A 23,631-nucleotide genomic window follows, 5' to 3' on the forward strand; every position below is an offset into this window, starting at 1 on the left:
ACACACACACACACACACACACACACACACATTATTTAGCAATTTTCATTATAACTTATTATAATGATTAATATTAATGTTGTTTATATAGCGGCATGGTGACTCAGTGGTTAGCACTGTGGCCTCACAACAAGTAGGTTGCTGGTTCGAGTCTCAGCGGAGTTGCATGTTCTCCCTATGTTGTTGTGGGTTTCCTCCGGGTGCTTCGGTTTCCCCCACAGTCCAAACACATGCGCTATAGGGGGATTGATGAACTAAATTGGCCGTAGTGTATGAGTGTGTGTGTGTGTGTGTGTGTGAGTGTGTGTGTGTGTGTGTGTGTAAATAAGTGTGAATGGGTGTTTTCCAGTAATGGGTTGCAGCTGGAAGGGCATCTGCTGTGTAAAACATATGCTGGAATAGTTGGCGGTTCATTCTGCTGTGGTGACCCCTAATAAAACAGAGACTAAACCGAAAGAAAATGAATGAATGAATGTTATGATCATATTTGACATTTTATATATATATATATATATATATATATATATATATATATATATATAAATGTATATATTTTTTAGATTAATTTATATTAATTTATTATTGTTTATTGTGTTATTTCTAATTTATCTGCAACTATCATTTCATATTTTATTAATGCACTTTGGCATTTAAAGTATTTTTTTAAAAATATAATTATTGTCTATATATTTATTATTATTTCAATTATTTTACAGTTTATTTACATATTTTATATTTATTTAGATTTTTTTAAATATCATGTATTTTACATTTTTCATGTGATTTATTATTAATTCATCTTATTTATATGATCTCTGATTTACATCTGATTATTACAGTTTACATTCTATGTATTTTAGTCTCTTTATAATATTATTTTAATTCTATTTTGATTCATTGTTATATTATATTAAATGTATGCATATGATTTTGTGTGTTGTGTTGTTCACAGTGCTTCTAAAAGCCTCTGATTGTTCACCGCAACACATTTGTGCATTCATTTTTGTGCATTAATTCATATTTTATTTAAACAAATTTGCATTCTGTTTAATCCGACTCCTATTTAACCTTTTTTTGCCTTTTACTTATATGTAATTTTGTTTATTTTGTTATTTTATTCATACTAATCCTTTATATCTTATTCTGTTATACAGGTTACGGTTAGGGTTAGATTTATTTCATTTAAATTAATTTTGATTTTAAGTATTATGTGTCTTATTTTTATGTAATGAATTATGAATTTATCTATATTTATTTTAATTCACATTATATGTGTTTTTTTTATGATATTTCAATTCATTCTTATGTAATATTTAATTAATACATACGAGTGTGTGTGTGTGTGTTGTGTGGTTCACAGTGCTTCTGAAAGCCCCCGGATATTCACTGTAACACATTTTTGCATTAATTTTATTAATTTAACTTTTATTTAAACAATTGTGCATTCTGTTTGCTTTACCTCTTACTTAATCTTTTTGTTTTGCCATTTATTTATGTATTTATTTTATTATTTAATATACATTTAGTCTTTCTTTCTATCCCCTCCCTATGTATAGTTCATTCACATTTCATTGTATTTATATTCATTTTGATTTTAAATGGTATGTAATAGACCAGTTTTGTATTTTTGCATGTAATAATGTTGTATAATCACTAATTGTGTAATTGTAAGTAATAACTAAGTTAACAATTTGCTGTAGAATTTACAGTAACTTATATGTAAATGTAAATAATATGAATGAAAATACTATATTTACATGTACAGCACCATTTATCAAGCAATATATACACACACACACACACACACACATATATATATATATATATATATATATATATATATATATATATATATATATATATATATATATATATATATATATATATGCACAGACTTGAATATAAAATGTACAATAATTTGCACAATGCAACTTTAAAATACAGTAACATGCTGCATAACTGTTCTACAGTAAAACACAGTTCATAATACACTTAATTACTGTGTAAATCCTTATGAACTCTATATTAAATATATCATATTGTATGCATTCTCATTTATTGTCTTCATATTTAACTATTTTAATTCATTCTTATAGTATATATAATGTAAACATATGCTTGTGTTGTTCACAGTGCTTCTAAAAGCCTCCGATTATTGAGTGTAACACATTTGTGCATTAAAGTAAAGAGTAAGGAGAGCGAGTGAAGGAGTGAGAAGCAGATCCTCCTCCTCCTCTCGTCTCTGGGGTTGAGCTCTCCTGCATTAATAAACACAAATGTTGACATTTGTAGAGTAAAGGAGTGCAGCTCAAACACCTGCAGCGCCTGAGGGCCCGGAGAGGTGACTTTCCCAATTAAAGACGAGCGATGGCGACAGCTCCTCTCCATAAATACAGACGCTGTCAGAGCGCTCTTTTACCCGGCGAGAGACGCATTGTGTTTGTCTCGGGAAACACACACTCTCTGCACAATGCTGTAGTTTTGTCAGTGTGTTTGGACACTGGTGAAAGATGAACATCTCCATGGCTGTATATGGAGAGGAATGCGTTTGGAGTTTATCTTGTGTGCACTTGACTGTATGCACTTTTATTAGATGCATATTTTCCGTGTCTGCATTTTCTGTGCTCGTTGTTTGTGTATATGCATATTCTCTAGATGTGTATTGTCTGTGCCGTTTTTGTGCAAGGCAGGGCAGGGCAGGTTTATTTATATAGCACAATTCAAAGTGCTTTACATAAACAGGAAAAAAAGAGACAAGTGTAAGAAAATGAAAACAAATAATAAACGTGATTAAAAACAGATTAAACGTGTGAAAACAGGTTATAAAAGAATGAAAAGGAAGAGAAAGATATTATAGTGTGGTCTGTGTGTCGTAGCACAGTGCTCATTCAGCAAAGGCACGGCTCATCAGATGTGTGTTCAGTCCTGATGTGAATGTGCCTAATGTTGGAGCACATCTGATCATTTCTGGAAGCTGATTCCAGTAGCGAGGGGTGCTGTTAGTAGCTGAAGGCAGATTCACCCTGTTTTGACTGAACTCTTGGAGTTTTTATATTTCTATAATTTTTGTATGCAATTTTTTTTCTAGATGCAAATATTCTGTATATGTATTTTCTGTGTTAATTATATATATATATATATATATATATATATATATATATATATATATATATATATATATATATATATATATATATATATATATATATAATTTATTTATTTTTTATTTTTCTTCTGAAGAAGGTCTTATTTGTTTTATATACTTTAAAAGAAGTTTTTAATTTTTTTAAATCCATTTTTGGGACAAAATTATTAGCCCCTTTAAGCTATTTATTTATTTTATTTTATTTTATTTTACGATAGTCTACAGAACAAACCATCATTATACAATAACTTGCCTAATTACCCTAACCTGCCTAGTTAACCTTATTACCCTAGTTAAGCCTTTAAATGTCACTGTAAGCTGTATAGAAGTGTCTTGAAGAATATCTAGTCTAATATTATTTACTGTCAACATGACAAAGAGAAAATAAATCAGTTATTAGAGATGAGTTATTAACACTATTATGTTTAGACATGTGTTGAACAAATCTGCTCTACATTTAACAGAAAATTGGGGAAAAAATAAACAGGGGGTGAATAATTCTGGACTTAAAATTGTGTTTACAATTTTAAAACTGTTTTTATTGTAGCCGAAATAAAACAAATAAAACTTTCTCCAGAAGATAAAATATTATCAGACATACTGTGAACAATTCCTTGCTCCGTTAAACATTATTTGGGAAATATTTGTGTGTGTGTGTGTGTGTGTGTGTGTGTGTGTGTGTGTGTGTGTGTGTGTGTGTGTGTGTGTGTGTGTGTGTGTGTGTGTGTGTGTGTGTGTGTAGTTCTTATTTTTTGTATGCACTTTTTTTCTAGATGCATACTTTTAGTATGTGTATTTCCTAGAGCTGTGAACCTACACTAGTCTCACGGTTCGGTTCGGTTACGATTATCATGCCATCGATTCGGTTCAATTGGATATTTCGGTGCATCACGGTGCATTGACGGTGCTTTCCATACACAGTTTTATATTTTCTTCACAGCAGCAGTTCTTTTATTAAAATGTATGAATATATTTATATTTATATACTATTTGTAATACAATTTTGTCATTTAATACAAACAGTCAGAAATATAAACCGTACCTTTAAACAACACGAGCATTTAGCAAATAATATAAACAAATATAAACATCCAGCTCAATTTCTGATCCTTGTCTAGTTCTCTTACAGCTCTCTGATTGGTCACACCCTTAACAAAAACGGTTGTTCAAAAAAGAATTGTCCGCGTCTGCATCACGGTGCACCGAAGAAACGATTAATTTTGACACCCCTAGTATTTCCTGTGCTTTTTTATTCTATGTATACATAATTTTAGTTGCCTACAGTATTTTCTGTGCTCAGTTTTTTGTATGCATGCATGTTTTCCAGATGCATATTTTCTGTGCTATTTTTTTATTCAATCATTTTCTATACGTGTGTTTTTTGTATCTGCATTTCTGTGCTTGTTTTTTGTATGTATGCACATTTTCTTAATGTGTTTTTTCTGTGCTATTTTTTTGTATACATTCATATTTTTATATGCATAATTTCAGCACGTGCGTTTTCTTTGTTTTTTTGTAAATATTTTCTGTGCAAATATCTTGTATACAGTATATCCATATTCTCTAGATGCATATTTTCTGTGCTCATTTTTTGTATATACCTGTATGCATGTTTTCTAGATGCATTTTCTTTGAACTCAGTTTTTGCATGCATTTTTTTCTAGATGCGTATTTTCTGTATGTGTATTTTTCTGTGCTCATTTTTTGTATACATGCTTATTTTTGGATGCTTATTTACTGTGCTCATGTTTGATCTATTCCTATTTTCTACACGTGTATTTTTTGTATGTGTTTTCTGTGCCTATGTTTTGTATACATTCTTATTTTTTTATATTCATATTTTTCAGCACGTGCATTTTCTTTGTAAATTTTTTGTATATATGCATATTTTCTGTGCTCATTTTCTCTATGCACTTTTTTCAAGTTGCATATTTTCTGTCTTTGCATTTTTTGTGTTTTGTTTCTGTAAATATTCATATTTTCTAAATGCGTATTTCTCTTATGCTCATTTTCTGTATGCACATTATCCTAGATGCGTATTTTTCGTATCTGCAATTTTGTTTTAGTTTGTTTATGCATGCATATTTTCTAGATGCATATTTTCTGTTTATGCATTTTTTGTGTTCGTTTTTTTTGTATGCACATTTTCTGTGCTCATTGTTTGTGTACATGCATATTTGCTAGATGCATATTTTCTTTCTTCACATTTTCTTTATGTAAATGTTGTAGGTTAATTTTTGGTATGTGCATATAATCTGTATCCACGTGGTCTTGATGCACATTTTCTGTGCATTTTTTGTTAAAATATCCATTTTCTCTTTCCATTTTTACATGCACATATTTATGTGCTGTTTTGTTTGCTTTTCTGTTTGTGCATTTTCTGGTTGCACATTTTTTTGCATTGACTCAATGTTTTTTTTTTTTTAGTTTAGTTAGTTTCTGTATTCATATTTTCTTAATGCATATATTATGGAACTACAAAACTTATCTTCATGCACTTTTCTGTGTACAGTTTCTTTATTTCCATTAATGTTATGCACATTTAGTCTCTCTGAACTATGAACAGAATCTGCATTTCTAACATCATTGCATGCTGCATACAAAACCACATGCAGCTCGAAAAGCCTTTGAAGTGCACTAGCTGTACAGAATAAATAATGTGCATGTTTGTAGTTTATCGGTCTTTGTGACGGACTAGAGAGAATACTGTATTCTGAAGGGCTTTGCACGCTACTGTGTGTTAAACAGGATTACAACACGATCCGCCTCAATGGGAAAACAACACTGAGAATGTACTCGTGTGCATGGATGAATCATTTTTGCATCCACTTAACTTGGAGACAATTAGCATCTGTGAAATTCATTTAGAATCAATTTCAGTTTACACTGCAGTGCACTCAGCCTGACCTTCAGACAATCTAGTACATTTACAGTTTATATGCAATATATGTTAACTTCGTAAACATTGTTACAGTTATTTTAATAAGCACTTCTAAATCTACATCAACAGTCTAAAGTAATATTAACAGATTAATTTACCCTAGTTATTAATCATGCTGTAATATACACTTATAAATCATCGGCCACTTTATTAGGTACACCTTACTAGTACCATGCTGGACCCCTTTTGCCTTCAGAACAACCTTAATCCTTCATGGCATCGATTCAACAAGGTACTGGAAAAATTCCTCAGAGATTTTGCTCCATACCTCGGTTGTAACGAGTGCTTATTTGAGTTACTGTTGCCTTTCTTTTAGCTGGAACCAGTCTGGCCATTCTCCTCTGACCTCTGACCTCATCAACAAGGCATTTGCGCCCACAGAACTGCCGCTCACTGCATATTTCCTCTTTGTCGGACTGTTTTCTGTAAAAATCAGAGATGGTTGTGCGTGAAAATCCCAGTAGATCAGCAGTTTCTGAAATTTCTGAAAGTTTCTCAGATTAGCCAGTCTGGCTCCAACAACCATGCCACGTTCAGAGTCACTGAAATCCCCTTTCTTCCCCATTCTGATGCTCGCTGTGAGCTGCAGCAGATCGTCTTGACCATGTCTACATGCCGAAATGCATTGAGCTGCTGCCATGTGATTGGCTGATTACAAATTTGCCTTAACGTGCAGTTGGACAGGTGTACCTAATAAAGTGGCCGGTGAGTGTACAGTAACTTTGTAAGTACAGTAAATGTACTATGCATTGTCAGATATTGTCGTAAACGCTTATAAATCAACATTAAAAGTTTGAATTATTTTATTTGCTGATTGGATTCCTGATAATACTATTAAGATGTTTACTAACGCTAATAATGAGCCTTGTTGTAACCAAATAAACACTGACATTTTAATTGAAAAGACTGCATTCGCAAAATAAACATCGATTAGCATAATGCATTGTTGATCCATGAAATTTATTCCACCAATAGAAATAGAAATGTAACTGATGGATAATGCTGAATACCTATGCAGGGGGAGTTGGGAGTATAATGTGCAGTTTAGAGCCCATCTGGCCACTGTCCCTTTCGTGCAGCTGCTGAGCATCTGATTTCCTCCCACATGATTGGCTGGATGATAATCATGTGATATTGTGTTAACGAAGCTTGCGAAACATGAGGGCGTTCGTCTCTCTTAATTAGAGCCATTGTGCTGTTCATGCACATTAATCCAATCAAACTCATCAAAGAGGACGTCCTTATAAAAGCAAACAATAGCACCACAAACAGCATTAAATATGCAGCGGTACACCTGGTGAAATCTGCTTTCTGGATCATCTGTTTGATTGCGGTTGATAATGAGTCTGAGTTCGGATAACAGCCGCAGTCCTCAGAGGATGTAACCCACTTTCAGACGTTTAATGTGTTTAGCTCATGCAAACACAAGCCCTGGTTGTGGATCATTTGACATGGGGATTGTGCTTGACCTAATCACACCAGCACAACAGGATGAGGCGGGGTTTAAATAACTCAGCTGGCCTGTATGTGTTTATTCATTCGACTGGTATTGAAACTACATCGCAAAATAATTTTAATAATAATAATTTACTTTAATAATCAGAAAATACTAGGGATGTAATAATATTGTAAATACCGTCACACCGCATTAGTAATTGTTTTCAATATTACCGTAGGCGCATGACTCAATAAAACTATATTTCTGAGAAAAGTTTGCTCAGGCGAATGAAGCGAACGGGAGGAAGCGGGAACTACAATTCCCATCAGCCCAGGCGTGGCCATCATCCTTTGCGGTCTGTTGTCACTGCAGATCCAGTAATGTGGAAATGGAGTGTGCTGCTAGTAGCGGAGAAGAAAAAGAGCTGGAAATGATCGAACCTAAAGCGGGTTTTAAATTGGATGTGTGGAAGCATTTCGGTTTCTTTCTAAAAAGATACGAAAAAGGAGAAAAGGTGACAGACAAAGACAAAAACAGTATGCAGGCACTGCCAGACTGTGGTGAAATATAAGTCGGGGAATACGACTAAAACCAGTCATGGGGACTGCAGAACACAGCACACTGTTCAGACTGATGCAGACATTGACTTGTACCGCAAAGACACCTCTATCTCACTCATGGCTTGTCCTCTCAAGTGGTGGAAAGACAATGCACAAAATCAACCTTGGCTAAATCACATCTCTCTGTCCCAGAAACCTCAGTCCCAAATGAGAGGGTTTTTTCTGTTGCAGGGGACATTATAATGCCCAGAGACCCCAGCTTTCACCAGATTATAGTTATATGATCATTTTCCTTAAAAACCCATCTGTATCTAAGTGAGTGAGTGATTAATGTTGAATGTGATGAGTTTTCAACAATACTAAATTGAAACTTTATTTTTTTTTATATGGTTTAATATTTTTTTTTTTATTAAAATTGAAAAATGGAAGTTCCTGTTTGGAAACTTACAGATAGATGGCTGATTTGTATGTCATTGATATGTTCAGTGCTAAGATAAATAAACACTTTTGGCACTTTTTTAGAGTCTTTTCATTAGTTTTTTTTTTCCTGTAAATTATTTAATAAATACCGTACCGTGACATTCATACCGAGGTATTATCGTACAGTGAAATTCTGATACCGTTACATCCCTAGAAAATACTTATAGCATCAGATAATGTAAAAACGTATCAATGTAACATATTACAATATAAAGCGAAACAGTGTAACAATGTATCATTAAACAGTGTAACGTCTTGTGATATAATGCAAGAGAATGTTACAGTTAAATGTCAGACGTCAAAGTTTAATGATACGTAAATAATATATATATATATATATGCATTTGTGTTATAAAGGTAGCCCTCTTTCTCACACACACACACACACACACACACACACATAAGTGCGCATACTTTGCATAATTTCCATCGACATCTTTTAACAAGTATCAAAAAATTATCCAGCAAGATTTAACTTTATGAAAATTGCAGAGGTCAAAAATGTATATTTAATTAAGTGAATTAAATTATAGCAAAATTTTATAGCAAAATATAAAATATATATATATATATATATATATATATATATATATATATACACACACACACAGTTGGAGTCAGAATTATTAGCCACCCTGAATTATTAGCGCCCCTGTTTATTTTTTTTCCCCAATTTCTGTTTAATGGAGGGAAGATTGTTTCAGCACATTTCTAAGCATAATAGTTTTCATAACTCATTTCTAATAAATGATTTATTTTATCTTTGCCATGATGACAGTAAATAATATTTTACTTGATATTTTCAAGACACTTCTATACAGCTTAAAGTGACATTTAAAGACTTAACTAGGTTAATAAAGTGCAGGCAGGTTAGGGTAATTAGGCAAGTTATTCTATAATGATGGTTTGTTCTGTAGATTAACGGAAAAAAATAGCTTAAAGGAGCTAATAATATTGTCCCAAAAATAGTTTTTAAAAAATTCAAAACTGCTTTTATTTTAGCCAAAATAAAACAAATAAGACTTTTTCTTGACGAAAAAATATTATCAGACATACTGTGAACATTTCCTTGCTCTGTCAAACATCATTTGGCAAATATTTAAAAAAGAAAAAAATCAAAAGGGGGTGAATAATTCTGACCTTAACTGTATGTATGTATATACATTATTTGTCCAAATTTTCAGCATTTAAAAAAAAATAAATAAATAAATAAATATATATATATATTTTTTTTTTTTTTAATGCTGAAAATTTGGACAAATAATGTGAAATCTCTCCACAAAACTGATAATGCATCGAATATGCTGAATGCAATTGAGTGTGTATTCTAGCCTGTTGCCATTGTGTGGACTGATTTTTCCATGCATTTATTTGACTATGTGTATATGTGTGTGTTTTCTCTGCAGTGTGTGTGTATGCGCTAGAAGTGACGGTCAGTCAGAGCAGTGTCCAGGTGGCCAGAGGTCAGGCGGCTGTCTTGCCCTGTACTTTCAGCACCAGCGCCGCTCTCAATAATCTCTACATCATATGGATGGTCACACCGCTAGCCAACGCCAACCAGCCGGAGCAGGTGAGAAAACACAGCACCACACACACTGACAGTATATAAAAACACACTCTTCATTCCCTCACTGTAACGTCTGACTCCGCTCAGACTAAAGTGTCATCACTAAACCTTCAATAATGTCCAGTATAGAATATAAAGTCCTGCTGCAGTGGAGACAGAATGAATATTGTGTCTGACTCCATCATGAGCTTGGAGGACTGCATCCATACATCTCTGCACTGACTCAAATCACTGATTAATAAAGTCATCTGGAATGAAGAAGAAAGCCTTCAGCAGGATCCCAGAGCTCATCAAGACTCTTTGTGTTCATCTTCAACACCTCCTCCATCTTACCCCAGACATACTCAATAATGTTCATGTCTGGTGACTGGGCTGGCCAATCCTGGAGCAGCTTGACCTTCTTTGCTTTCAGGAGCTTTGATGTGGAGGCTGGAGTATGAGCAGGAGCGCTATCCTGCTGGAGAATTGTCCCTCTCCTGTGGTTTGTAATGTAATGGGCAGCACAAATGTCTTGATACCTCAGGCTGTTGATGTTGATCATCCACTCTGCAGATCTCTCGCACGCCCCCATACTGAATAAACCCCAAACCATGATGTCTCTTTCACCAAACTTGACTGATTTCTGTGAGAATCTTGGTCCATGCTGGTTCCAGTAGGTCTTCTGCAGTATTGGTGATGATTGATGCAGATCAACAGATGATTCAGCAGAGAAATCCACCTTCTGACACTTTCACACACGATCAGCTAGAAGTTTGTTGAAAAGCAATAATAATTAAAGAGAAAGCAGACCACATGCAGACACACTGAACAGAACACACATACATTCATGGGCAATTTTGTGGAGTGAAACAATATTCAGCGGGAGACAATTTGAGAAAGTGCTTGATTATGTCTATAAGGATTAACCTTCCCAATGCATTCTCAATCTGCTTGCAGCCTTTGCATTGACCAGGTCAGCTCAATGTAAGCTTTATATATTAATACGTTTCAACGTAAACCATATTGCATCTGATGAATAACGTCTTAGGAGCATGTGAATGTGCAAAAACATGCATCTGATATTATATACATTTGCATTTGTACATTAATAGATTAAATCTAGTGGGATTTAGGAATAAACAGCATAATTTTATTGATCAATAATTTAATATTTGTCTGAAATGTTGAAATGATGATAGTTATAGGAACATATAAAATGAGAATTGACAATATTAACTACTTAATTTGGTTTAATTAAATTCATTTGTGTTAATAGTAATTTTATCATCAAAGCCACATTGATATTATTCTGGAAAACACTACACTCTACTTCCATATGGAATTGAGGATACATTTATTTTACAAAGTTTTTACTGCAAAAAGGGGAAAAAACATGAAATGGCAATATTTAAAATCGACCTTCAATGAAACATTAATTTTAATTTAATTTAATTTAATTTAACAATTATAAAAAATAATAAAAAAATAATAAAAACAAATTAAGTAAAAAAAATTACATTAAAAGAAATTCTAATAAAAAAATGTAAAATAATAAAATTAAAAAATTATAATAAAAATGTAATAAAAAATTAATTAAAAAAACAATAAAAATTGAAAAAAATAAAATAAAATATATAATAAATAAAAAATTAAAAAATAATATATTTGAATACAAAAATAAAAATAAAAATATATATGTAATATATTTTTAAAATAAAATAGTTGAAAATGTAAAAAATATTTAATAAAAATTTTTATAATTGTGTAGGAGTGCGTGCGTGCGTGCATGCGTGCGTGTGTGTGTGTGTGTGTGTGTGTGTGTGTGTGTGTGTGTGTGTGTGTGTGTGTGTGAATTTTTGTTTCCAATTTCTGCAATGAAAGCACTGCACATCAAGAAGTTCGCTGGTTTGAGTCCCGGCTGGGTCAGTTCGTGTTTCTGTGTGGAGTTTGCATGTTCTCCCTCCGTTTGCGTGGGTTTTCTCCTGGTGCTGGTTTCCCCCACAGTCCAAACACATGCGCTATAGGGGAACTGATGTACTAAATTGGCTGTAGTGTATGAGTGTTGAGTACTGGGTTTCAGCTGGAAAAGCATCCGCTGTGTAAAGCATATGCTGTAATAGTTGGCGGTTCATTCCACCGATAAATAAAAGGATTAAGCTGAAGAAAAGTGAATAAATGAATACATTGGTAAGGCTAAATGTATAATTGTGACAAAGTGGAGCTTTGTCCCTCCTGAGTGAACAGCACACAGCACGCACACACACACACACACACACACACACACACACACACACACACACACACACACACACACACACACACACACACACTTCCACCGTCATTGCTACTCACTTGTTGTCCTGCTATTGGCAACGTGGGGACACACACAGATCCGGTAGCTCATAGACATTCTCTCATAACGCATTTCCACAGTATAACTCCATTCCTGGTCTTCATACACACCTACATGCATTGTTTTGTCCTGTTTGTAGTCCATGTCGACCTTGGTCCCGCATTTATTTTAAAGGAGCTCTACCCTTCACTAAGATGGCAGCTCTAATGACGCACTCCTTCCAATAGACAACAACAGGCTAGGCGACATCTAATGTAAATATCTATGGGCCATCCTGAGCGGGCGGGAAGGGTGAAACCATTGTGGTGCGTCTGACCGGGCAATGTGTTTAATGATTTGGTTTAATGATATTTTTTGGTTTAAATTGGTTTAAATGATAATTATGTGTTAAGTGTTTATGTGTATAAATGAAAATACATTCACTAGATACTTACTTAAAGAGGGGTAGGTCCCAAAAAAGGTGGAAGTTTGACCTTTAAAAGCAGAGGCCAAACCCCAAGACAGTCAGCGAGAGTGTTACCGTGGTACTCGAGCAAACCCCCCCCCCCTTGTATGTATATTGTGGATACTTGTTTAAGTTTATATAAATGGTTGAAATTATTAGTCCCCCTTTGAATTTTTGTTTTATTTTTTAAATATTTCCTAAATGACCAATGACTCTGCTGCTATTTTGGGATTTCCGCCTGGATTTTGCCTACCCAAATGTAAAAGCTTTCCAAATCCACATGCAGAGGTGTAAATGCAAAAATTTGGTCTCATTTTAAAGAAAACCCTTTGAATTTTCATAAAACATTATTGAAAGTGTTTAAAATATCTGTGTATGTTGTCTGTGTTATAATCAACACCTAAAAAAAGAGGCGCTTTTTGTATTTTTTTTATAAACTCATATTTGAAAGTGTATCTTTTAGGTTGTGTGTGGTCTAGTGTGCTGTAATTAATGTTGGTGGTTCCTGCACATGTCTGTAATCATAGGAAAAAAGAAAAATGTCTCCACCATAATCTATGCAGAAGTTATTGTATTCCAACTGATGAGAGGTGCTGTACAAGCCACAGGGAGCGATCATTGTGTTCATATTTCACTATTCTTTTGTTTGATCAAACATAATTCACTGTGTTTGGAGCACGTCAGACATATAAAAGGATTACTTATGCACATCAGCTCAAAAACAGAGGAGAATGACCCTGAAGCGCACAGCATAAGGTAAGAGATGACAGCTGACTGTGCTATCTGGGGCTGCTTATTGATCATTAATGTATTGTTTTCACTTCTGCGTCATGGAAACACCGCGATTCATTCGACAACTGTTTGATATGTGAATATAATTCAGTAAAAAGAATGCTAGAACCGTATGAGCACCGGCAAGAGCTTTCATTTGAGCTATAACTTGCACATGTGTCATATACAAAATATGAAAGTGAACCAATGTTCAATACCCAGCTCGAGTCTCCAAAATACTGTGTATTTAAGTGTAAATAACTTTTGTACAGTAGAATAAAATCCAAAGTGATGCATATGTGCATAAAATACAGATTCTACACTTTCAAACAAAACCACTTACAGGGGTCTGGTGCAATGCTGCCCCTTTAAATCTTGCAGTGAAAGTCGATGACGTCACGTAACGGTTCCAAGTCCGCAGAGTTTAACTGGTTAACTAAGCAAGGAAATGTTCACAGTATGTCTGATAATATTTGTTCTTCTGGAGTTTGTTTTATTTCGGCTAGAATAAAAGCAGTTTCTAATTTTTTTAACATCATTTTAAGGACAATATTATTAGCCCCGTTAAGCTTTATTTTTTTGTTAGTCTACAGAACAAACCATCATTATACAATGACTTGCCTAATTACCCTAACCTGCCTAGTTAACCTAATTAGCCTAGTGAAGCCTTTAAATGTCACTGTAAGCTGTATAGAAGTGTCTTGAAGAATATCTAGTCTAATATTATTTACTGTCAACATGACAAAGAGAAAATAAATCAGTTATTAGAGATGAGTTATTAACACTATTATGTTTAGAAATGTGTTGAAGTAATCTTCTCTCCGTTAAACAGGAAGGCTAATAATTCTGACTTCATCTGTATGTATTTTTTAATCTTTATTTTTTTGCTTTGCTGTTTCTTTGTTACTTTGTTCTTTTGGTTTTTGGACACTTGTATATGTATTCTTCACTGTGCACTGTTTTTCACCTGCCAGCACAGTCAATAAAACACTGTAGTGCTATTGAGTACGCCATCATTTTTGTTGTCCCCTCCTCAAACCCAGTTTTCCTCACCAAATCAAGCGGAGGCCCACTCTCTCACAATAATGAAGAGTAAAGTTATGTTATTAATTAGCATTATTTTTAAAATCCTGTCAACACATTCATTTGCATGCAAGTAAATCAGAAATCTCCCATCATGCATCTGTTCTCATGTCAGTGCAACCATTATGCAACATCTGAGTGGTACAGTACGACTTTACAGAGCTAGATTGCTCCAATCATAATCATAATTCTGCTCAAATTAGACTCCTTCATTGATTTTATTTTTACAGCTCGTGGCATTGATGAAGACACACTGTGCTTTTCACATTTCATGGATTCTACTTTTAGTACATTCATTTTTCTGCATCTCAGGGCTCTCGGAAGACAGCATGTGACTGTGGGCTTCCTGTAGAGTTTTTGCACCTTCCCTGTGTTCATTAACAGACTGAAAAAAGCTGAAGAGAAGGGCAGAAATCAGCAGCGCTGAGCCAATGATTTATTTAAACACGACCGTTATTTGACTTTGTGCACGGATCGGTGGCCTGCAAACACACACACACACACAACAAAAACAATCTTCACACACATCCACATGTTTACTGCTGCAGTCTGTTTGCACAAATGCCAAGTAAACAATTAAGATCAAGAGAAACGACAAATCTGGGTCACGGCACCAGAAAATGGCTGTAATTATCTTTACAGGCTGCTCTAATGATTGTTAATTTACGCCTGCTGTATGTGATTATAATCAAGCAGCACATTCATTATTATCAGACTAACAAGATAAGGAGCATGCAATTTTTTACATTCGTTTTATTATGAATTTTTAGTTTTTCAAATGTTTAATAATGTAATTAAATCACTTTTTAATTGATATTACTTACACATTTTTTTTTGTTTTGTTTTTTTCGTTTTAAAATTGTATTTTTTCAAAGTATTAATATTGTTGTGCGTTGTATGTTTTGTTAGTGTAATTCTTTAGAAAAATAAAAGTAAACTGTTATTTTATTAGTTTTTCTGAACTGTTAAAGTATTTAAAATTATTTGAACAAATGAAATGCAATAAGAGAAAGAGAAATGACAAATCCGGGTCACGGCACCAGAAAATAGCTGTAACTATTTTTTAAATAATTGTTTTTTGTATTATTTTTTTCCTTTTTTTCTGTAATATTCTTTATGTATTTTTATTTCTCTAGAGAAATAAATGTTAAACGGTGTTATTTTATCTTTGTTTACATTCTATTAAACTATTTAAAATTATTTGAACAAATAACATCTAGAGAAACTAGTCACGACACCAGAAAATAGCTGTAATTATTTTTAAATTGTTTTTTTTTGTTATTTTATTTCTTTTTTATTTAATATTCTTTATTTCTTTTTATTTTTTTAGAAAATAAAAGTAAAACAGTGTTATTTTAGTATTGTTTACATTCTATTAAAGTATTTAAAATTATTTAAACAAATATTATCAAGAGAAATGACAAGTCCGGGTCACGGCACCAGGAAATGGCCATAATTATTTTCACAGGCTGCTCTAATGATTGTTTGTTTACACCTGCTGTATGTGATTATAATCAAGCAGCACATTCATTATTATCAGACTAACAAGACTTGCGAGACAAGTATAAGTTATAATTAACAAGACTTAATTATATGCAAGGAAACTGAATTTTAAGGAAGTTAATTAGAAAAATGCCAATTAGATAACATCACGTCTTGCTGATTTTTCAATGAAAAGATTTTTTTGACATTTTTATGAATGTTAAGTTTTTCAAATATTTAATATTGTAATTACAGCACTTTTAATAAATATTGATTAAAACTATATTTTAAAACTATATATATAATTTTTTTTTTAAATTGTATTTTTTTTTGTTAAAAGTAAACAGTGTTATTTTAGTAGTTTTTATGAACTATTAAATTATTTAAAATTTTTTGAATAAATGAGATACAATAAGAGAAATAGAAATGGCAAATCCGGGTCACGGCACCAGAAAATGGCTGCAATTATTTTTATAGTTATTAAAAAATATATTTTATTTCCTTTTTATTTCTTTATACTCTTTATGTATTTTTATTCCTTTGGATAAATAAAAGCTTAACAATGTTATTTTTGTAGTGTTTATGCACAATTAAAGTATTTTAAATTATTTGAACAAATAAAAAAAAGAGAAATGACAAACCCGGGTCACGGCACCAGCTGTAAATGACTGTAATTATTTTCACAGGCTGTCCTAATGATTGTTTGTTTACGCCTGCTGTATGTCAATATAATCAAGCAGCCCATTCATTATGATCAGACTAACGAGACTTACCTCGTTGAAAATGCTTAATTACATTCTGGAAACTAATTGGCGAAATGCTGAAATGTAAGTAATCAGGACACTGAACATGTTCATTATTCAGAGGTAGAGTTGATTTTACAATTGACAGATTTTTTATATATATATATATTTTTTTTTTTTCTTTTTGTGAATGTTTAGTGTTTTAAACACTATAATAATGTAATAATTGTCAATGTTTTTGTCTTCCGTTTTACAATTGTATTAATTTTTAGGGTCTTATAAACGATTCATTATGTTTTGAGTTGTATTTTTTGTTGTTAGTGCAATTCTCTAGAGAAATAAAGGAATAACAATGTTATTTTAGCATTATTTACGCACCATTAAAGTGTTTGTATAAGGTGTTTATTTAAGAATTTTTATTAATTTTAATTTCTTATTTAATTTCTTTGTTTTTAACCCACACGATCTGTTAACCTTCCAATCAGTTTTTGAGAAATACATGCTAAACAATGTTATTTTAGCAGTATGTATTATTATACATACTTGTGTACTTGTGTTAGTAACTTGTTTTAATGAAAACTAATGAAGCTGCTTTTTTGCAGCTGCTAATTTCAGTGTTTGATTGGACAGATTACACAAGCTGGATTCACTGGTCAGGTACAACAGTAGCACACTGAGGACATCTGCTGGTCCACAGGGGTAGTGCCAAGCTAAAAATATATAAACAGATCATTATTGTTGATCAGTGTGGACGCAAATATAGTTATTGTTATATTCATATAATATAACGTTAAGAGGGACTAAAACATTTTAAAGAGCATAAAGAAGCACTTTTAAATGACATGAGAGTTAAATGTTAAGTGTTTGTAGTGTGCTATGAAAGTCTTCGTGATGTTGTGCTGCAGTGTCCTCTGGGTAACGTGTTCCAGCACATGTGAGTCCCGCACTGGTTTTGATGCTGTGGAATTCTGTAAAGCTTCAAACACAGAGCGCAGGTTCATCGCCTCAGCCTTACATTCCAGATCATTTACTTTCATGAATGACTGCAGGCCCATTCACCTGCCACACACACACACACACACACACACACACACACAAACACTCGCTCCCACACATACATACACTCAGGCACACAAATACACACTCACCCACATACTTACAGACACACTCTAATACACACACTCACTCACACAGACACTTATATGCACAACCACAAACTCACAGGCTCTCATGCACACTCATTCACGCACACACAAACTCACACACTCATGCACAGACACTCACACACATACTCACACCCACTACCTATACCTTGCTACCTATACCTGGGTAAGACCTTTGGTTAATACAATGTGACAAGTACCAGGACCACACACACACACACACACACACACACACACACACACAAATCACCTGAAAACACACATACATTGTAAACACACACACCTTTAACTCTGGAAGGATCATCTGAACCCCCCCCCCCCACACACACACACACACACACACACACACACACTTATAACTCTGTGAAACATCATATAACACACACACACACACACACACGCACACACCTGCCCCCAACTGTTTCAACCCAACACGCACAACAAATGAATCTTCTGCACTAATTAACCCAAAGCTGCAGAGGCCAGAACACAACAGCTGCTCGTTACACAAGTACACCACACATACACACACACACACACACACACACACAGCATAAATATAAAACCACACACGCACATGCTATCTGAAATATTCAAGAGTTTACATTGTTTTCTTATTAGCATAATAGTACTCTCTGACCAGTCAGAGAAGAACATGGTCATCTGACCAATCAGAGCAGAGAAGAGCTTTCTGCCCAATCAAAGCAGAGCATGGCTATGTGTCTGACCAATCAGAGAAGAACAGGGCCATCTGACCAATCTGAGCATATCAGAGTAGAGCTTTCTGCCCAATCAAAGCAGAGCATGGCTATCTGTCTGACCAATCAGAGAAGAACAGGGCCATCTGACCAATCAGAGAAGACTAAAGCCCTCTGATCAATCAGGGCAGAGTAGTCATGTGACCAATCAGAGCAGAACATGGCTATCTATCTGACCAATCAGAGAAGAGTAGAGCCCTCTGACCAATCAAAGCATATAAGAGCTTTCTGACCAATTAGAGTGGAACATGGCTATCTATCGGACCAATTAGAGAATAACACGGCTGAATGGTCAGAAAGCTGAACTCTGCTCTAATTGGTCATTTATATGAGAGTCAATCAAAGCCTAATACAGCTTTCTGACCAATCAGAGGAGAATATGGCTATATATCTGACCAATTAGAGAATAACATGGCTATCTGACCAATCAGAGCAGAGTAGAGCTTTCTGACCAATCAGAGGAGAATATGGCTATCTATCTGACCAATTAGAGAATAACATGGCCATCTGACCAATCAGAGCAGAGTAGAGCTTTCTGACCAATCAGAGCAGAGTCATCTGACCAATCAGAACAGAACATAGCTATCTATCTGACCAATCAGAGCAGAGTAGAGCCGTGTGACCAAACAGAGCAGAACATAACTATCAAACTGGCCAATGAGAGAAGAACAGTTCCGTCTGACCAATCAGAGAAGAGTATGACCATAAAGATGTTTTAATAACTTCTTTAGACTCATACTTAGATAGTAAATAGTAAAGATGCATGTTAATCTCCAGAGTCATGTGTTGTTGTTTTGAATGATCTGCAGTGCACATCGACATATTGCTTGTGATATTTGTCTTGCGTGCGTGCGTGCATGTGTGTGTCATGCTCAGTTCTTCATCCAGCTGTAAGATGAGGATTTCCAGCATATGTGGAGCTTATAGTAAAGACACATGCTCTCAAACACTGGATCAGATCTCGCTCTCTTCACCACCACCGCCTGTGTGTGTGTGTGCTGTAATCTTCAGTGTTCAGATGCAGATTAAGACATACAGCAGCTGTACATCTGTGTGTGTGTGTGTGTGTGTGTGTGTGTGTGTGTGTGTGTGTGTGTGTACAGGTTCAGTGTTCCCTGATAAATCCTCTGAGCTTTGTTCTTTTGCAAGTTCAGCTCATGTAAGCAGTTTTTCCTATTAAAACCATTCAGAGCTTTTTCTTTGCAGTCATTCACACAGAACTTTGCATCTGAAAACCGAAGACGCAGCACTCAGGAATGTTTATTTTTAAAGTGCCTCCTCTATCATGCTGCCGGCAGATAGAAGAGTTGTCGTGACAACTTGCTACTGTAAACAGAAGCTTGCAGTGCTTACCCCGCCTCCGAGTTCTTCTGATTGGTCCATGGCTTTGGAACTGATATTGATGAGTGGTGCTGTAGCTCTTGATATGTCATCTTTAATGGTCACACACACACAGAAAACCTTCAATATTATGTTGTCATTTTGTTTTGTTTTTATTTTCATGTTGTCACTTTGTGATTTGTAATCAATTTAAAAGTTGAATGAAAGTTTGAATAATGTTGGGTTTTACATTTATATAATATACAGTCACTTTATTAGGTACACCATTGTAGTAGCGAGTTGGACCCCTTTTGCCTTCAGAACTGCCTTAATCCTTCGTGGTAGGGACCTCGATTGTAACGAGTGCTTATTTGAGTTACTGTTGCCTTTCTATCAGCTGGAACCAGTCTGGCCATTCTCCTCTGACCATCAACAAGGCATTTGCGCCCACAGAACTGCCGCTCACTGGATATTTCCTCTTTGTCGGAGCATTCTCTGTAAACCCTAGAGATGGTTGTGCGTGAAAATCCCAGTAGATCAGCAGTTTCTGAAATACTCAGAGCAGCCCATCTGGCAGCAACAACCATGCCACGTTCAAAGTCACTTAAATCCCCTTTATTCCCCATTCTGATGCTCGCTTTGACCTGCAGCAGATCGTCTTGACCATGTCTGCATGCCGAAATGCATTGGCTGATTAGAAATGTGCGTAAACAAGCTGTTGGACAGGTGTACCTAATAAAGTGGCCGGCGAGTGTATAGTATCACCCAGCAAGCATTTTTTGTTTTTAAAAGATTTCTAATAGACATCTAAACATAGTCGTCCTGGCCAAAACAAGGCTAAATCTAGGCTGTCAGTGACGTCTAAGAATAGGCCAACACTAGACTAGTCATCAAATAAACAGAAATGAATGACTAACATGTAAAGTCTGTCTGATTTGTCTAGTTGACGACTATAGGCTAGATTTGGACTATTTTTAGACGTCTATTAGATTTTCACTGACAGCCCAAGTGTAGCCTTGTTTTAGCCAAGCTGTGTTTAGATGTCTACTAGACGTCTATTAAACACAAACCCCCACAGTCCAAACACATGCGCTATACGGGGTTTGATGAGCCAAATTTGCCGTAGTGTATGAGTGTGTGTGTGAATAAGTGTGTATAGGTGTTTCCCAGTACTAGGTTGCAACTTAAAGGGCATCCGCTGTGTAACAAATATGCTGGAATAGTTAGTGGTTCATTCCACTGTGGTAAACCCCTGATAAATAAGGGACCAATCTGAAGGAAAATGAATGAATGAATAGTACATTTTTACATTACTACTTATTGATTGTAGCTAGTTTTAATAATTTTTTCTGTTGCTATTCATTATTGTCAAGTTACATCTTTTATTTTTTATGTTAGTAACAATTTTAATGCTGGTGTTGTTGTTTTTCTCATGATTTAAATGAGACTTTTCACTGTCTGTATAACTTCAGTTGTACAGTTCAGTTTTCCTAATAGATCCTGGTGGGCGGGGCTGATGAGCTGTTAGTGGGAGGGGCTTGATGATTGGCAGCTCAGGGAGTGTCCGGAGCTGGTCATTTGTCAGCGCTGATGACCATCTGTACTCTACGGATGACCTGCTTTCCTGCAGCGCCTGTGTGTGGAAATCTGCTTACTGCTGTGTGTGTGTGTGTGTGTACATGTGCGTGTGTGTGTGTGTGTGTGTGTGTGTGTGTGTGTGTGTGTGTGTGTGTGTGTGTGTGTGTGTGCTTTCTGTCTCTCTTGACTCACAATTGAGTCTTTTTCTTTCTTAAAAAAAATTATAATATTATTTAGTTTATTAAATTAGTTTTTTTAAATAGTTAAATATTTATTAATTATCATTATTTTTATTACTTTCTTAATGTTTTTGTGTCATTTTTGCACTTTATTTAATCATTTGATCTGCGTTTTTGGTTTTTGTTTTTTAATTTTAGTTTAAATTTGTATATCTCATTGTGTGTTTTAGTGATTCATATTAGTTTTGGGTGTTTATTATGTCTTTTAGAGTTGGATGTAGTTATTATATGGGTCACTTTTTAGCAATTTATTAGTTAACTCTAGTTTAATTTTATTTTATTTTATTTTATTTTATTTCATTTTATTTTATTTTATTTTATTTTATTTTATTTTATTTTATTTAGAATTGTAATTAGGTGGTGTGGGTTTCCTCCAAGTGCTCGGTTTCCACCACAATCCAAACACAAACACAGACTCACCAAAACTGGACAATAGAAGATTGGAGAAACGTTGCTGCTCTGATGAGTCTCCATTTCTGCTGACACATTCGGATGCTCGGCTCACAATTTGGCCTCAACAACATGAAAGCATGGATCATCCTGCCTTGTATCAGCGGTTCAGGCTGGTGGTGGTGGTGTAATGGTGTGAGGGAGATTTTCTTTGGGTCCATTAGTACCAATTGAGCATCAACGCCACAGCCTACCTGAGTATTGCTGCTGACCATGTCCATCCCTTTATGAGCACAGTGTCTCCATCTTCTGATGGCTACTTCCAGCAGGATAACACACCATTTCAGAAAGCTTGACAATCATGCTATCATGTCAATATGGAGCAAAATCTCTGAGGAATATTTACAGTAGCTTGTAGAATCCCTACCACGAAGGATTAAGGCAGTTCTGAAGGCAAAAGGAGTCCAACTCGCTACTAGAATGGTGTACCTAATAAAGTGGCCAGTGACTGTATATTATATATATGTATGTATATGTCATGAAGATCAATCATCTCAGACTGGTTTCTTGAACATGACGATGAGTTCACTGTACTCAAATGGCCTCCACAGTCACCAGAGCTCAATCCAATAAAGCAGCTTTGGGACGTGGTGGAACAGAGACTGGCATCATGGATCTGCAGCAACTGTGTGATGCTATCATGACAATATGGAGCAAAACCTCTGAGGAATATTTCCAGTAGCTTGTTGAATCTCTGCCATGAAGGATTGAGGCAGTTCTGAAAGCAAAAGAGGGTCCGACCTGGTACTAGTAAGGTGTACCTAATAAAGTGGCCGGTGAGTGTATATCTGGTGCTTTATTTTTTACACTGCAGAGTTTGCACAGAAGAGTGAATATATTTGCACTCAATTGATGAAATACAATCATTTATTCATTCATTAATTTTCCTTCAGCTTAGTCCCTTTATTAATCTGGGGTCGCCACAGCAGAATGAACCGCTAACTATTTCAGCATATGTTTTACGCAGCGGATGCCCTTCCAGCCGCAACCCATCACACAGAAAGACACTCATTCACACTCATACACCACGGCCAGTGGAGTTGATCAGTTCCCCTATAGCGCATGTGTTTGGACTATGGGGGAAACCGGAGCACCCGGAGGAAACCCACGCCAACACGGGGAGAACATGCAAACTC

At 34.9% G+C, this 23,631-nt stretch overlaps 1 protein-coding gene across 7 annotated transcripts in view; it reads left to right on the plus strand.

Moving 5' to 3' along the window:
• Nucleotides 1-23,631, plus strand: part of igsf11 (immunoglobulin superfamily member 11) — a 230,977-nt gene that overhangs the window by 180,620 nt on the left and 26,726 nt on the right. For all 7 annotated transcript variants that reach the window (XR_012390301.1, XR_012390306.1, XR_012390305.1 and 4 more), the window contains 1 exon segment: nt 9,971-10,134. Coding sequence is in view for 1 of the 7 variants with exons in the window: in NM_001278822.1 (NP_001265751.1) it covers nt 9,971-10,134 (164 nt within the window). In the remaining 6 variants the exon portion in view is untranslated.

The sequence above is a fragment of the Danio rerio genome, chromosome 15 (genome assembly GCF_049306965.1).
Source record: "Danio rerio strain Tuebingen ecotype United States chromosome 15, GRCz12tu, whole genome shotgun sequence".
Taxonomy (NCBI): domain Eukaryota; kingdom Metazoa; phylum Chordata; class Actinopteri; order Cypriniformes; family Danionidae; genus Danio; species Danio rerio.